Source organism: Emys orbicularis, chromosome 18, assembly GCF_028017835.1.
Source record: "Emys orbicularis isolate rEmyOrb1 chromosome 18, rEmyOrb1.hap1, whole genome shotgun sequence".
NCBI lineage: Eukaryota > Metazoa > Chordata > Testudines > Emydidae > Emys > Emys orbicularis.
The window spans coordinates 12,372,752-12,389,976 of record NC_088700.1 but is presented as its reverse complement, the minus strand read 5'-3'; the positions used below and the strand labels follow the sequence as shown (position 1 = coordinate 12,389,976).

The 17,225-nt window shown below is 43.1% G+C and overlaps 1 protein-coding gene across 2 annotated transcripts in view; it reads right to left on the bottom strand.

Moving 5' to 3' along the window:
* Nucleotides 1-2,897: 2,897 nt before the first annotated feature.
* Nucleotides 2,898-17,225, bottom strand: part of FNBP1 (formin binding protein 1) — a 139,368-nt gene continuing 125,040 nt past the window's right edge. Inside the window, exons 11-16 of one of the 2 annotated variants that reach the window (XM_065419012.1) lie at nucleotides 15,814-15,828; nucleotides 10,730-10,839; nucleotides 7,084-7,216; nucleotides 5,645-5,766; nucleotides 3,960-4,096; nucleotides 2,898-3,076 (exon numbers count right to left, since the gene is read on the bottom strand). In XM_065419012.1, coding sequence (XP_065275084.1) covers nucleotides 2,898-3,076; nucleotides 3,960-4,096; nucleotides 5,645-5,766; nucleotides 7,084-7,216; nucleotides 10,730-10,839; nucleotides 15,814-15,828 — 696 coding nt within the window. Of the gene's footprint in view, nucleotides 3,077-3,959; nucleotides 4,100-5,644; nucleotides 5,767-7,083; nucleotides 7,217-10,729; nucleotides 10,840-15,813; nucleotides 15,829-17,225 lie in introns of both variants that reach the window. The other variant, XM_065419011.1, reaches the window with a different exon arrangement.

Sequence of the window (17,225 nt, the reverse complement as noted above, 5' to 3'; positions counted from 1 at the left end):
TTCATTGACAGGGCATGTGCATTCATCTCTTCTAAAGAAAACCTTCTGAAATACACCTCTTAAAGTAATTGAAGAAGCAAATCAGAACAAAAGGAGAACAGGCCTATGCAAACCTACTCAGGGATTTTCTGAAGTGATGTGTACACATCTGGAAAAAAGCAAACAAGATAAACATTACTGTTCTTTTTGACATAGGGTTTGCTCAACTTTCGTTTGCTGGCTACCATTTTAAACTTAGTAAATAGCCCTTACTCACATGAGAAGTCCCATTGCGTTCAATGGGGCTATTTGTGTAAGGGTCACAGAATCGGGCCTTTTTCAAGTTCCCATTCTGTTAGCTGTAGGTGTAACAAAATTTATTCATTTGGTGTGAAATCAGCCTAATTTCACTTTGTTTAACTAACATTTAGAGGTATTTGCTACCCATTCTCCTTAAGCAAAAGAAGAAAAATGCTGCAAAAACTTGTAAGGACTTTAGTTTACGGGTCAGTTGCATTTTTTATTTTAATTCTTCTTCAATGGACAAATGCAAATGCTTCCACTGATACAGTATCAGATCCAAATGAGATATTACCCCCAAGTCTAGGCCTGCTTCGTTTTTTAAACCTACTGAAAGTTCCCTGAAACACTTAAGATTGATATCTTAACAACCATTTTTAAGGGAGGTTCTTTTTATAGATTTTAAATCAAATCAAGGAAATGAATTAGGCCCAGATCCTCAAAGGTGTTTAGGCTCCTGACTTCCATTGAAACCACTGGAAGTTAGGAGCTTAAACGTCTGAGGGTATGGGCCTTAAATTGTACTTTTACTGCATATTACAGCTTGTTTATCTGCACATGACTTTGTACTGTTTGCTGTTTATTTACTGAAACTGCATGTCTATTTTCTTTACAGACAATTAGAAAAAAAAATCAAGGAAACTTAAACAATTAGAGTGAAACAAATGGCCAAGGGCTGGGACAGAAATGCTTTCAAGTCTGTCACTAACTCTTATGTAGCACACTGCACACATGATATGCAAGATGACACAGGGTTATTATTACTATTTGCACAATGCCACCAGTGTACTAGATTCTTTGCTAGGTGCCACCTGTGTCCTAGGACTGGGGGATCCCTTCGATAGCCTCATACATTGGGGTGAGCTAAGGACAAAGTGGCAGCCTTTATTAACGAGGTTCTTGCTTTTGCTGGTTTCAGTCAATGTAAGTGTTTCACCCTGCCCTTAGACACATGGGCATGCTCAGAGGCATAGTCCACCAAACTTGTTGCTCTGCTCCTGAGCAGCTGACTTCACAAGCTGCTCTGCTGATGTCTACGCATGCCAGTGTATTCAAGGGGAGGGGTGAACAATTGTTATTTTGAGGTGGGTTTTCTGTTGGCCAACAGAGACTTTTGCAGGACAAAAATTAAGCCTGGACTTGCAACTACCACTGTGCATGGAGCAGGCACCGCGTGCAGGCAGTCTCCATACCAAAGAGCACAAGGGTAATGACGGGATATTTGATGCTGAGCTTTCTGCCTTTCCATGTATACGGAGTAGGCAGTACTTGCATTTAACTGTATACCACTTTACAAGGGTAATGAGAAGATCCAGGATGCTGAGTTTTCCGCACAGACTATCTTGGTGAAGGAAGGGATCCAACTGATCCTATCTTTGCCAGTGCAAACAGAAGACCTCTGAATTATGGCAAGATCAAACAATAATCCAAGCTGTCATTTCAAAAGGACATGGTACTGCATTGCTTAATACTGAGCCAAAGAAAAGTGAATGAATAAAGTTGTGTGGTTTTGTACAGGAAGCTCCTCTATTTCTATTGCCTACAGCCCAGCATGAAAGTTACATCTTCCTTTTAAAAGGGACAAAAAGACTTCGTGCAGAGAGAATACTTAGACTCAATGAAAGAAGATGACAACTTGCAGGATTAAATGATTGAAAAATCCATGCACTATTTAACATTGAACTTCAAAATCTTCCTGATTTGAAACAGGATGTCAGTCCCTCAGCGCTGGAACCTCTGATTGCTCACTGGACTCTATCAGCAGGGAGATACTTGCAGGGAGCAGCATGCACATACCCTGATTCCATGCACACGCTTTTCACTTACACAACACAGACTCTCAGTCATGAGGTGTAAATAGCGACAAGGGAAACAAAAGGCATGAATCCAGGCTCTAAAATATTCCACTGATTGTACGTGAGCAGAGAATGAAACAACTAACTGTGCTGTGCATCTGTAGTAACAACATATGCCCCAAAGAGAATTTTCTTAACTGCAACTATGGAGAGGGGAATTCTAGTCGAATACCACCATTCTCTTGATCTACCAAGGATGGTGGAGTATTTTGTGGTTACATTTTCGATAGACCCCCTTCTCCTTCCCATAAATACTAACAAACTGAATGATGAATTTACATGGCCCACAGAGAGTATATTAGGCTCTGAAAAGCTGCCACATTGAAAGACAAACAAGCACCCTAATGATTTCATGTATAACATTTCACGGAGTCAGTTTGCAACAAATAGCATACTTCTGACTGTGGCTGAAATGTCGCTATCGAGTATCATCTCGATAGCTAGAGAAGACACATAGTTATTAAGAATGGCCTTATATTCCCCACCTTGAACTGGGTGGTATATTGGCAGTAACTGAGCTCTATCCAGGGGAGGCTGTCTCAGCCAGAGAAGGCTGGGTAGCCCCCTATTGTAACAGTTTTATTCCACTCAGTATCTTATCGGACCAATCTAAATCACAGTGCATAAAGTCATATGAGTCCGTTATTTAAGAGTATGAAATAATGCACTTTGTGGCATTATGTAGTCCTTAAAAAGGCTCATCATAGAGCAGTTTCAGGGTGGGATGTCCCTGTGAAAGCAAGCAAAGTCATAAAAAGGATATTAAATGTAAGTCATAGCACCTTTGGCATTTTTGTCCAAATAGACTTCGACATAGGATGTTGGGACATAACCCTCCTCCTCTTCATTCCTCCGGATTCGCGTCCACCCATCACCTTTGTCTTCCTCTATTACATAGAGCATTTCGCCTTCCGTTACTGAAATTGTGCCTTCATTCTGACCTGAGACACAGAGTATACAGTAGTTTAGGATTTCCTGTCCATGGGAGAACATACAGACCAGATTGTGGCAAACTCAGCAATGGTACTGAAATATACCCTCCTTTAAGCATGAGCAGCATGAATAAGACAGCAATAATTGGGAGAAAACAGCATGTATTCAAAGAACCAGAAGAATGCAACCCTGACATCAGACCTGTAATAGAAAATTTCTGTACAATCAACAAGTAGCCGCAAGTGTGTCATGAAATTGGGCCTCCACTGAATATCTTTTAACTAGTATTGAATATTTAGCCTTTACTGTTACTGTGCTGAGATGCAGCTACCAAAGGCAAGTGTGTTTATTTACCATACACAGGGTAAATTTACTAGCCCTTGTGTCTGGCAGTGATAGGAGGGTCTGTTCATCTGGTCTACAGCTGAATACGGTACTTGTACACTAAATAATCCTTGCATAAAATCTATTCCTTATACTCTGAACAGCTCATTTAATATCACTCTCCCCAACAAACTATCCAGGAGTCTGCAAAGAGCTTGGGAAATATTTTGGATCAACTTTTGCAACCATCAAAATTGCTCGAGTCTTAGCTCCAAATCCCAGGACTCTGCTGGAGCCTGCTCCTAGCATTCTCTGCTCCCCCTGAGCATCCCCCCTTGCTGCAGCTTCCAGAGGCTGTTTATAGGGGAATCACCTGGTCCCTCTCCAGGCCCTCCAGCTCTGGCAGGACAAGCCACCATGTTACATCCATTTCTGCTCTTCACGACAGGAACTGTCTCTTACTCTATATGTGAACAGTGCATAGCACAACGGGGGCCTCTGGAGGCTACTTGTAATATAAATAAGTAATAAATAAGAAGTGAAATGGAGGCTGAGGGTTAGTGGTACCTTCAAACGTATAGAGAGCTTTACAGGTTCCTATGGTAGGGAGTGGTTCTTCGTCATCAAACTCGTCATCAAACTCTGTCACTGGCACCTTCATCTCACTCTCCTGACTTGGCTCCTCTGTGTAACTGCCATCTGGGCTGCTCAAGAAAGGAAAATATACGGCAACTATAGCAACCAACCTCAGGAGCAGTGTGACAAGGAACATGCACCTGCCAGAAACACTCAGCTGCGGAAAGTTGAGGGCCAAGGGAGTGGTTGCAGTTAGGGCCAACTTGATCATTTAGATACACCGTCAGAATGTGCCATTGTCAGTCGCTGCATTTCCAGCACACTGGGGGAAATCAGTTCAGTCAACTCCTCCTGTCACAGCCTCTCAAATGCATCTCCTCTTGCCTACCTTTCACAATGGCCAACGTAGTAGTTCTTTATGCTACTGCAGGGGTAGGCAACCTATGGCACGCGTGCCAAAGGCGGCACGCGAGCTGATTTTCAGTGGTACTCATACTGCCCGGGTCCTGGCCACCGGTCCAGGGGGCTCTGCATTTTAATTTAATTTTAAATGAAGCTTCTTTTAAACATTTTAAAAACCTTATTTACTTTACATACAACAATAGTTTAGTTATATATTATAGACTTATAGAAAGAGACCTTATAAAATCGCTGAAATGTATGACTGGCACGCGAACCTTAAATTAGAGTGAATAAATGAAGACTCGGCACACCACTTCCGAAAGGTTGCCGACTCCTGTGCTACTGCATAAGGGCTTGCTGCATGTTCAGAAGGGCTCAGTGTCCTCTGCACATTGGAAGATGGGCCTAGGATTTTGGGCACTCCCAGAGTTTTTGTGCACCTGGATATTTCCCTTTCTAGTTTTCAGGTTATTTCCATTAGGAGATACCTCTATAGTGGTGTGTAACGTCTGAGAACATTATATGCACTGAACAAATGACATGCAATAGTTCTAGAGCAGGCAGGATTAGAAGTTTCCTGAGACAGCCAGCTCACGTGAGATTTCCTGTCCAATTTTCCATTCCCAAGAGGTTTGGAGGGGTCTTTACTGGGAAAAGATGGGATTCCAGCCAGAGTGCTGCAGCTGGTAAGCATCCCACACAACTTCTTTATCTTCCTGCATATAAATCCGGAGGAACCCCACAGAAGTCAGTGGAGTTGCTCTGGCTTTGCACTGGCATAACGGTACAGAAAGTGGCCCCAGTCTTCAATCTGCTCTGCAGAGGTGAAATTCACATCTATTCAGCGGGCCAGCATGACACCTATGCAACACTTACATCCCACTTTATGTCCTAACTGAGACATGACTGGTCAACAGGCCTTGTGCTAACTCTCTGCACAGGAATGAATTTTACCCTGTGTGCATGTTTGGAAGTGACAGAACCAGACCGGGCTTTAGACCTGTTAATGTTGTTCCTGGAAAACATTCACTCTTTGCATTTCCCCAATTTTTGCTGTGGCAAATTAGAATTTTGTGCATCAAAGTAAGGAATTATTTTCTCAGAGTGGCAGCTTGCAGTCTCATCATGGATTAGGCTTGTTGCATGCTAGATTTACACATCTATTGTTGAAGCACAGCAGTATCTTGTACAGAAGAATTTGCCTCTAACGAAACGAAGGGAGGTGTAACAGTAACTAGCATGCTAGACTGGACAGCTCTGTACAGATACTGTACCTCTCCCGGTCCTGTGCACAGTTATTGACGGCTGACGTGTTCTGGGTGTCATACATTCCACTCTGTCGTCTGGTCTGTTCAGTCCGCACAGGTAGTCTGCCTTCAACCTCGGCCAGCCAACCCTGCAAACAGAAAGCAACGGGTTTCTTATGCACCAGGTAGTCAAGGGACAGAGTTTGCTCTTCCTTTGCCCATTTGGAGATATACCTAACACTTGAACCACCAAACTACAGGCAAACAGTCCACTAGTATAAACACACTTAAATGAAGCTTCAAACTGCTGTCATCTGAGGTGAAGGGGAGTAGATTCTGCATTCTAAATCTATATTTAAAAATAATAAGGTTGCCAAAAATGTACAGGCTGATACGAAACACTGCGTGAGTCACACCCCTGCTGGCTTAGCAGCAGGAGTTTACTGGAGCTGGGCTGAAGTGCTGTTGGTCTAGGAACAAAGAGGTAAACAGAAGGAAGCTGTGATAATTTCAGAAACATAGAAGCACCAAAAACAAAAAAAATCCCTTATTGGCCAAATGGAAAAGGACAATAGTTGGGAGGAAAGGAAAAGCTGTTGGCTTTCAAAGGGGCCTCACAAGCAATGGAGAGTAAGGCAAACAAATGTGACAAGCATCCAGAATTAATTGGCTGTGTGCGTTTTAGTCCACAACATAATCTATAGCGCATGGAATGTAGTCCTTCCCTGTCCTTACTTCTTCTTATGTAATTACAATAGTTTCTGTTTATAATGGGTTCAGTTATTCCAACTATTAGTCATACTCCAGAGTCTTTGTATCTTTAAAATGCTTTCTGTTGACAGCAGAGATTGTTCCTTAAAATGTGCTTCGTCTCATGGCTTCTGTCCATGGATCCTCATCACATTTACCATAGCAGCTTCTTTAGACAATAATGTGTTTCACAATTGATTTTTTTTTTATCCTGTTTTGGATTCCCACGAGATCTGGGTGGGGGTTGGGTGGAGATGAAGCTTTTGATGCCCATCAGTTTTTTACCATCAGCAGATATCAGATTGGCAAAACGCACCTTCAGGTGTGAAAAGATTAAAGTGGAGTTTTTCCAAGTTCTCACCTGGTATCTATGTCTTCGAAGAGGCATTTAAAACCTGATATTGTTGCAAATGCAAGAGTACCAGAGCATTTCAGGGCATTCTCCTGCATTCCCCTGCTCTACATAAGGCAGTTTCTGTGACAAATTACAGAAAAATCAAGTTGCTGACAAATGCAAATGAAGGATCCAGGACATATTTATGCTAAAAGGTGGCTGTAAGGCTCCACTTGAGCAACATATTTAAATACTGCCTGACTCTAAGCACTTACTTAAATCCATCCCTGTTAAGCATGCACTTAAATGTTTCCTGAATCAGGGCCTATTTGTTTAAAGCTACCATCATGAAAGTGCATTAGTACTTAAACCCCTTCCAGACCTCAAATTTCTGGGCCTCTAGTCGCAACTTTTCCATATTTTGTCCCAGTTCAGCTAATTTGTGATCCACGCTGGCTGCATCTCCCATCTGCGGGTTCTTGATGTAGACATCTTTCATTTTTGTTAAGGCATCTCTGTGAGAAATAAGGAAAATGCAACACCAGTAAGTCAGGCAGCAGCTGGGTGTGTAAATCCTTCTGGAGAAACCAAAAAGTTCCAAACCAATCATTCTGTGTCTATGGTTCAAGCACAACAGGTTACAGGTGTAACAAAGTGTAGGGAGAAACCATGCCAGGACTTTTGTTTTGTTTAGTGCCACCCATTTACTAATTAAAGATCTCTCCTTAATGTATCAAAGTTGTCTGCATGGAAGAGAGTTTATAAACTATCAGGCATTGCAAGAACTGGGGATAGCCTTTAGCAACAATTTGTAAGACTTGAGACAGTGCACCCTTAGTCATGTTGAGCCTTACTCCACAAACAGCCCATGGGGTTTTTTCAGTGTAACTAAAGATGGTAGAATTAGCTCTACAAGCAAATCATTTCCAAGAGTGGCATAAGAAAGGAACTGAGCCAGTGTAAACATGCAGGATTAGATTTAGATTACAATGAATGGGAATTGGACATCCAACTAATCCAAGGAAAAAAGTGACTCTATTCTGGGATTAGGATATTTTTGGGGGAGGAGATGGGGAGAGTCAAGGTGTGGAATTATCTTTCATTCACACCCACAGCTCTCCCCCCCCCATTTCCCCCCTGCAAAGAACGGCCTCTGAACTCGCTAGAACAGGGGTGGGCAAACTTTTTGGTCTGAGGGCCACATCTGGGTACGGAAATTGTATGGCAGGCCATGAATGCTCACAAAATTGAGGGTTGGGGTGCGGGAGGGAGTGAGGTGTGCAGGCTCCGGGCAGCACTTACCTCAAGCAGCTCCCGGAAGCAGCAGCATGTCCCCCCTCTGGCTCCTACGCGGAGGGGCAGCCAGGGGGCTCCGCACAGTGCCCCTGCCCCAAGCGCTGCCCCCGCAGCTCCCATTGGCCGCAGAGGGGGGACATGCTGCTGCTTCCAGGAGCCATGCGGAGCGGGGCAAGCCCCGACCCTGCTCCTCAGCTGGAGCAGGGAAAGCCCCGGACCCCACTCCACAGCAGGAGCTCGAGGGCCGGATTAGTTTGCCCACCCCGCGCTAGATAAATATCTTCCCAGCCTTATGGACATATTGAAGTGCTTATATCATCTCTCCACATCCTGGGCTGAATGCCATCCTAGAGAATAGGCTAAAGGCTGGGATGTGGGCATTCCAGTAACAGAATGGAGTGCTAATCAGAAATTCTCGCTCTGCCTATTGCATTGTGTTCACCTTAAGAATATGCAACATAATTTGCTCCTGATAGCAGGAATCCTTGTTTTCCATGATAAAAACCTCAAAATTCTCTGATAAAAAAAACCACCATAAAAATCTGCATTTTTCCACGATTAAAATGAAATCTGTAGCCTGCGCCCTGCCGCCCGGGGCTGGCAGCCCGAGTCCCACTGCCCGGAGCTAAAGCGTCAATTTCCCATATTCCTGTGTGCGTGCTGGTGGCAGGGGGTTCTACTGTATATGTTTTTATTTTTTCCCCAAAATGTAAAAACTAAAGATGCTTTGTAAAAAGGCAACTTCTGCGCTTTTTCGCGTTTTTCAGTGGCAAACATTTCTAGGATCCCTGCTGATCAGTTTATTTCACATTGCTCCACTGTTCAGACTAAAACTAAATCCAGATGGTTTGGCTTGGTAACAGTGTGCAACAGATGGACCTTGGGTCATGATGTGACACTAAGTCTAGTTAAGTTATGCAGCATTTTGAGACTGTGTTAAAGGCTACACATTTCATATCAACTCAGGTGCCAAATGCCTAGGAACTCAGTGATGGTGCTTTTGAAGCACAATATCAGGAATCTGATATCACAAAGCCAACGTTAACATGCTACACGCTGTCCTGTGCTCAACTAGAAGGCATGTCCTGCGGAGTCATCTTTCATGGCAACGTGTTGCACCTGACTTGAGGCAGGTTGAGGATGAATTTTAAGAGATTTTCTCTGCAGAACAAGAAACATTTTAGGATTCAAAAATGAGTTGATTTATGAGCTGAGTTCTCATTACTGGTGTGCCTCTTCAGCATTGCTCCAGGCATCACTTGAATCAAAGTCCCACAATCCAAGTTACAACTCTTTATTTGCGAGGTTCCCACAAAATCTTTGACAATGGCAGCCCTGTGTCTGCTTTTGCTTTGGGCCTGGAGAAACTGGGAAAAGGAGTGGATGGCAAGGAAGTGGGATTGTTCTGTGGTTGGAGCCTTAAGGGGCATTATTTCAAATTTTAACTCATTTTTTGTATTCATTTTGTGTGTCTCTGACTGTTGCTGTTAGTACCTTGCTCACCAATCTTATCTCTCTGTCTATTGTAGTCCTCACTCTGCACTGATTTCATGTATGATTTTAATATTAGGTTACACTGAAATCAATTAAAGAAAATTAAGGGGAAAGGGAAATCTATTCAAGGAGAAAAACTATAGCTACTGTATTATATAAAGGGAACATGTGAAACAAAAGTAAACAGCTTACCTATAGGCCTCCTTTCTTATTTCTGATATGAAATAGGGATTAACATCCCCACATCACTTATACAAATAAGCTGTGAACTGACTTTTAACAGGGTTATCAGATCATAGTTAAACACTTTTTTTGTGAAAACAAAAAAGACACTGGTTAAAATGCACAATTAAAGGGCCAATCCTAGCCCAAGATGTGAATGAACATAGGAAGCTGCAAATACAAGCGGCCAGAACCGATCAATATAAATGGAGTCACTTGATGTGCTTGCTTCTCAAGTAGGATGACAAATGAAGTCTCCTAATAACAAATCTGCAAAAGCGCAAGAATCATTAGCTCTTCTGCTTCCAGGAAATGGGCACTGGAGAGAAATGGAAAGCTTCCAAGGTTGCCGTACACAGGCTTGATATATTTACAATAAGCCACCTGCTCAGTGCTGAGGGGTCTGTGATTTCAGTAGTCCTGAAAGACATGGTGGTTTGGCTAACTGAATAGAGATGGATCTTGTATTAAAATACTGTAAATATTGGGGCTGATTCATATTCAGAGGCAAATACAAAGTATCTGCGACTCCTGCCTGGCTCAGAAGTACACAATTGCTCAACTTAAAAAGGCTGTGCCAGAAAGAAGGAAAAACTGTCTGTGGTGGCACCACCTACACAAGTCACTGAAATTCTTGTGCTATTGCCTTAGTATCCTGACTCAGCAGTGGCGGAATGCACTGCAAAAGTGGGTGGGTGGAATAGATAGATAACTAGCAACCCTTCCCTCCACTCCTTTTGACCTTCCCTGTAGGTCAAAATTAAACAATTAACTTCAGAACTTAGACCATGGGGGAATTTTAGCTCAGCTCATTGGCTGTTTTTAGTCATCGAGTGCCCTTTGCATCTTCTATTCCAAGAGCACCATATCAAATAGTGATTCACAGGGCATGATCTACTATCTTGTTCTTATTTGTTGCTTGTGAAAGAATCAGCTTGCTAGTGGTGTTTCAGACACTACTGTTCTGCTAATGAAAACCTTTCTCTAATTCTTTATTGTATCGCGGTTAGGCCTACCTTTGATCCATCTCCTTCTGAATGTCTTTGTTTAGCTCATCAACCTTTTGCTGGAGTTTCTTTCTTCTTTGCTCAGGTGGGAGATTGCTGAAGTCCTCTGGTCCTCCCCCCTACACACAGAGTGGGAGGAAAGAAAAAGGCAAATGAGAGACTAAAATATTCTGGTCCATCCTTCAAAATTCTACTTTGAAAACACCCCACAGGAAAATCTGTGAAAAATCACCATGGTCTGAAGCATTTGCATGCTTTATCTTTAGATCCCTAAAGCCTTGAATAGGTTGGGACCTGGATACTTGAAAAACATCCCATTACAACAGTTGAAATCAGCTGGGGAACTCTTGTGCCATTGACTAGGGTCAACCTTTCTAGAGCCAGCAGCAGGGCACAAAGCGCAGACTTTTTCTATTATGAAACTTGCTCCCTTCCTCCTGCTGTTTGCCATGGTCAGAGTTTCACACCCTTTAGGACATCACTTATTCAGCCCAGCCCACTCCTGACTACAGACGGTCACCGTTGAGCTATTTTTAGCCTGGCAGTTGAGTATTGCTATTGATCTTGTGCAGGGTGGTTTATTTGGCTGCCCCAAGAGGGTAGCTTTTACAGACCTGTTTAATTTATAGCTCTCTAGTGCCCAGATGCAGTGGGCACTCAAGACCTTTTTAATTGGACAAATAAAAATGAGCCTGGAATTCTCCCTAATTAAGGGGCAACATAAACACATGTAATTTGCATGAACTTCCTCCATTAGTTGTATGTCATTTACATACTAATAGTTCATTGCTTTTATTAAAAAAAAGTTGACTGCACCAATTCTACTAGCTATGTGGAAGTTCACACGGGGCGAAATTCACCCTGCCCAGACCAACAGTACAAAGCCTTGTCATCACTTAGATCCCTCATATGCAGCATGGCCCTAGTGCCAGATACTTGCACGGGGGTGAATTTCACCATGAGCAAAAAGTCCTTCTCACCACATGGAATTAGGGGAAATTATTTGAAAAACATCTAATGCTAGTGTCATTCCTGAGCCACAGATGGCACAGCCATAGAAAACAGACAGCAGAAGACTGCCAGCCAAGAAACATGGAAGCCCAATGCTAGAAGTTGTGAATCTGTTTCCATCCTGATTTAACACCACACCGGATTTTATCTGAGAGAGGTCCATTCTCTCTGGAGGCCCAATCTTTCCTGCCTTCCACTGCTGTGCTGCAGATGTCATCCTCACTTGCAAGCTTTTACTCTCATGCTACAGAGGGTCCTGTGGCACCTTTAAGACTAACAGAAGTATTGGGAGCATAAGCTTTCGTGGGTAAGAACCTCACTTCTTCAGATGCAAGACATCTTACCCACGAAAGCTTATGCTCCCAATACTTCTGTTAGTCTTAAAGGTGCCACAGGACCCTCTGTTGCTTTTTACAGATTCAGACTAACACGGCTACCCCTCTGATACTCTCATGCTGTGATTCCGTTTCACCTGTGCAACTATAAACTGCAAACCCACAGCTAGGATATGGCTTCCTCTGGCAACATGGAGATTGTGGGTGCTAGCGCCATAGAAGTAACCTTGATAAAACGGGTAAATCATTTTCCACTCCCTTAGAAGTGCTCTCTGATGTTAAGACTCTCTTGCACTCACTCACTCTATAGAAATTTTACCTTTGGGGCTATGCATGCAATTTATAACCATACTGTATTCTTTCCAGTGAGTCACGACCGATGCACCATATGTTGAATCCCTGAACCATTCAGCAGGTCTGGTTCTCCTCTCACTTACACTGATTTAAATTGGGAGTAATTCCATTAGAGTCACAGAGTTATACTATCAAAAAAACCAGAACAAGAGGGGGGAGAATCAGGCCTCCCATCTTTCATCTGTTTCTGATTTTGTTTGAAACAAAATACCCCGTCTGCCTTCAGACTACTGCTCCCCCCCTTCCTGGCAGCACGGGGTTTATAGAGTAGATAGAACATATGCACAGTGAGTTTCCGAGCCCTTTATGATTTTTTTTTAATGGCAGCCCCTGCTTTCTCTGGCAGGGAGATGAGTGGAAGGGTTATTGTGAGTGAGGCTGAAGACATCTCAGTATTAATAAACTAGCTTTACCCTAATCTAAATTACTAACCTGAATTTATACAGCGGATTTTACAAATTTAATGCCAACAATTCCTTCATACAAAGGGATATTGGGGTGGGGGGGAGGGAGAGCCGACCCTGCAAATGCAAATCCAGACAAAGTTCAGCTGGCCAAGCAGCTTAGTGATGGCTTGTGATCGAAGTTGCTAGGTGGATTGTGTTAAAATGCCAAATGCTTTCCTCAGAAGAGTGTGATTCAGCAAATACTTTGCCTCAAAAGCTGCACACAGACCTTTTCAGATGCGCACTGGCTGGGTTCTCCAGGACAGCCTGCTTTTTCCGAGTTGTAGAGGGTGCTATGTTCTAGACAGCCTGTGTGTGTAGGAAGGGAGCGGAGGGCAATTATAATGGGTCACCTTGTGCTCCCCCGGCCCTAGTAGGAGTGGGAGTGTAACATACACTGGACAGGCCATTAAGGGAAAACTGGCACTCTCACTTAAAGGGACAATGATCTCCCATATCCCTGGGCTTGGTCTCTTTAGTGGAATTTAAGTCCACTTCAAAAAAGATTCCCATTTTATGAAAGGATTAGAAGGCAAAATGAATGTGAATGTAGGAAATAACAGAGTCTGGAGTTGTTTGGAGGACGGGAGGGATGTGTAGCTACATGAAAGGCTACAAAAACACACTACTTAGAGGATACGCACATGCAACAGACTCCCCCCAATGATACCTTAACTGGAAGTCACAAAAGCACCTAACTAAAAATGGAAAAGCCCTTTTAACATGGGGGTTTAATTCTGAAACTCTCCTCATCCAGAAACTTCGGCCCACACTTGCAGCATCCAAGCACATCAGGATTAGCAATACGGTGGGCGCTAGTAGACAATATTTCAGACCAATGCATTAACGCTGTATAGAATTACATCCCTGACACTCAAAAAGAACCCTCACTGAATTCACTGAGTAACTTCTCATCAAAAAGGAGGCTCCAACTTCTGACCCAAAAGGGTCATGTCAAGAACCTTTTGCACACGTTGGCTATACTTTACACTACACGCTGCTGCACAGAAAAGTCTGGCTTACACACATAATGCATCAGCTGCTTACTAGTAATATGACTAGCAAATAGAATGAGTGGAAGGACTCTGTATAAACATCAATGACTGCTAGCTCTGTGGCTTGGTGGAGAGACAAGGTGGGTGAGGTAATAACTTTTCTTGGACCAACTTCTGCTGGTGAGAGAGACAAGCTTTTGAGCTACACAGAGCTAAGGGCAACTGGGTTTGTAAGTAACCGAGGGATCTCTGCCATTTTAACTTGGGACTGTCATGGGGCTGAAGTATTTAGGTTTGGACTGTGTCTGGAAAGGTAATGGCTACATGAGTTGTACTTCTAAGGCTACTTAAGTGATGCTTTGCACTGCATCAGTGGAGCAGAAGGGCTTGAAATGCCCATGAAGATGCATAAACCCTGCTGCAGGCACTGCAGTGGAGGTGAGTAGCCTTAATGGCACAGGGATTCTTAGAGGAAGCCACCAATAAGTCTCTCGCCTTGTGACAGAAGTCACCTGCTTTGGGGAGACTTGGTGCAGAATGGTGACCTCAAGAATAATGGGGTGAAAGAAACTTAAAGACCCTGACTGACCAGAAGAAGGAAACCTCCCAAACTAACATCACTAATGAGCTACTGCAGATCCTTTGAGGCTTCCTAAAACTTACATCAGTCCTTTCTACCCTCCTACATGTTGGCCTGAAATGATTCAGCAAACTATTTAAATTGAATTCTTCTGGCTAGGATCAGGTGTGGCAAGAAAGCCAAGACAAGTTATCCAAAACATACCAAGGTTCGGATAACTCTGCCTTAACAGTATGCTGTCTTGGATGTAAAATACAACATCACGTCATTTCTGTTCACACGGGCTCTTACCCCTTCCCTTTTCAGTTTTGCGATGCATTCTCTCTTACCGTATTTCAAGATATCATCCTGGTTGTATCCAAGACTAGATTTAGGATTCATATATACACGATCATTTGCAAATTTAAATCAAACTGAGTTAACCTTCTTGGTTAAGGTTTATTTAACTTTAATTAATTTAATTGTTAGTTTTTCTGGAGGACTATATAGGGCTGTAAAATGCAGGTAACAATGATTCAGACTTCCAGTGATTATTAGTACCTGAACATGGAAAACATACAATTTATGACTGTGTTGCAGTCAGATAAAAGGCTTTTATTTGCTCTGTATAAAAGGGCCACAGCACAGCCACAGCAGAGACACTTACAACATTAATTCTCCCATGTATATTTCAGGTACAGCAATAGAACTGATTGGTGTAATTTTTGCTACATTTTTATAGCCCTAGATCAGCGGTTCTCAAACTGTGGGTCAGGACCCCATTTTAATGGCGTTGCCAGGGCTAGCTTAGACTTGCTGGAGCCTGGGGCTGAACCCCGAGTTCCACCGCCCGGGGCTGAAGCCGATGCCCAAGGGCTTCAGCCGTGGCCATCGGGGCTCAGGTTACAGACCCCTGTCATGGGCTGAAGCCCTGGGATTTGGCTTTGCCCCCCCTTACCCCCGCCCAGGGTGGTGGGGCTCTAGCTTTGGGGCCCCCCCACACCTGGGGAGGTGGGACTCAGGTGGGCTGAGGCTTTGTTTCCCCCTCCTGATCAGGTCATGTAGTAATTTTTGTTGTCAGAAGGAGGTCACGGTGCAATGAAGTTTGAGAACCCCTGCCCTAGATTACAAAAAATAAAGATAAAACTACACTATAAATTAGAGTTAATTTTTTAGCAGCTTATTAGAAAGATTGAATTCTGATCACCTCTATTAGATTCCAGACCTGCGTATTCAAAGTTATCTGATAAATGTCAAACAAAGCAAACACAAAGAAGAAACAAATTTAAAATTAATGTCAGTCATGTTGTAGGTGTCATAGTGCACACAAAGAAAAACACACACAGAAAACTGTGGTTAAAACACAGGACAAACATGCTGTAATTGTGCTTACCAGCTTGAGAGAAAGCTTCATGTAAAAATTGTAGGGGTAGAGGAAAAAAGAGAAAAAACAAGCGCATCAGTAGAAGAGGAACTTCTTCAGTCCTACTGTTATAATAAAATGACACACATATTCTCCTCACTGTTGGTATGTGAAAATGGGTAACACTAGTAATAGATCTGTGCAAAAGTTCACAAGATGGGCCAAACCCTACCATTCGGCTGCCATTTCATCAGTAGAAGTGGAAAAGGAAAACATGTTACACCTTTGCATATTTGCTTTGGCAGTGCAGGGGAAAACGTGACCCAGGCTGACTTACTTCAATGGCTAAGATAGCAACAGCGTATCCCCTTTAAGTAGCACCTTCACTCAGAAAAACTGGTGCTTTGCAATACTTACATAATTAGGTGAGTCACCGCACTCAACACTGAGGCGGTGCTGAAATTCAGCCTCTGCTGGGGTGGCGCCCAACACACGTCACAGGTGCCAGCCAAGCTATACAACTCATTAGGACAGGAAGTGGGAAATAATGAATTGAAATTCTGCCAGGACATGGAGACTAACCCTTGGGCCCCTCCTGTAAAACATGCCATGGGATCTATAATGATTCCAAGTGGTCGGGGCCTAGTTTGCACATCTCCACCCAAAAGACAGTATTCCCTTACTACCATACTAGAGCATTAATTAAGAGGGAAGAGTGTCCTCTGTGTAATAACCAACACCACTTCTTGCAGCACCTAGGACATCCTTGTAGGTCTCCCATCCAACTACTAATCTAGCTTGTTTAGATTATAAGGTCTGAGAAGATCACAGCAAAGAAAAGAAGATCTCTATCCTCCTTTTTACCCAATTATTTCCATTTAGGATTTTCACTTTTATCTCCATGCCCATGCTATTGACCGATATACAAGTCCCTTATGTGATACATACAATCCCTTTCCTCAAAGGCTACTATATTTCTTTATGTACAGCCAATACCTTATCATTCAATTAGCCTGGATACTAAGAGCCTGAGCGTTGTGCATTAAAGGCCATATGGGTGATTTGTCCCTGTCCTAAAAAATTTACAAATACAGCTATCTTAAATGGTGTTGCAGTACCTCATTACCTAAACTACAGTGTCTTCTTACTAGTGTTGCAAAGCCACTGTCACAGCTGCAACACAGGGTGCTTTCCAGGAGCTGCACAGAATACAAAGAAGTATTTCAGCACCATTCCATACTGGACTTAGGGACATGATTTAACTGCTGTATAATATAAGAAACTGGGTTTTAAAGGTTATTGCTTGGAAGGGAGGGAAGAATCCAACTTTGTTTCCTAAGAGCTCATCCCACCTCATTCTCCGATAATCTGCATTCTGACTATTGCAAGCCTCTCAGGCGTAATGGCTGAGATGCACAAACTATGTAGCAAACCCCTAGAAC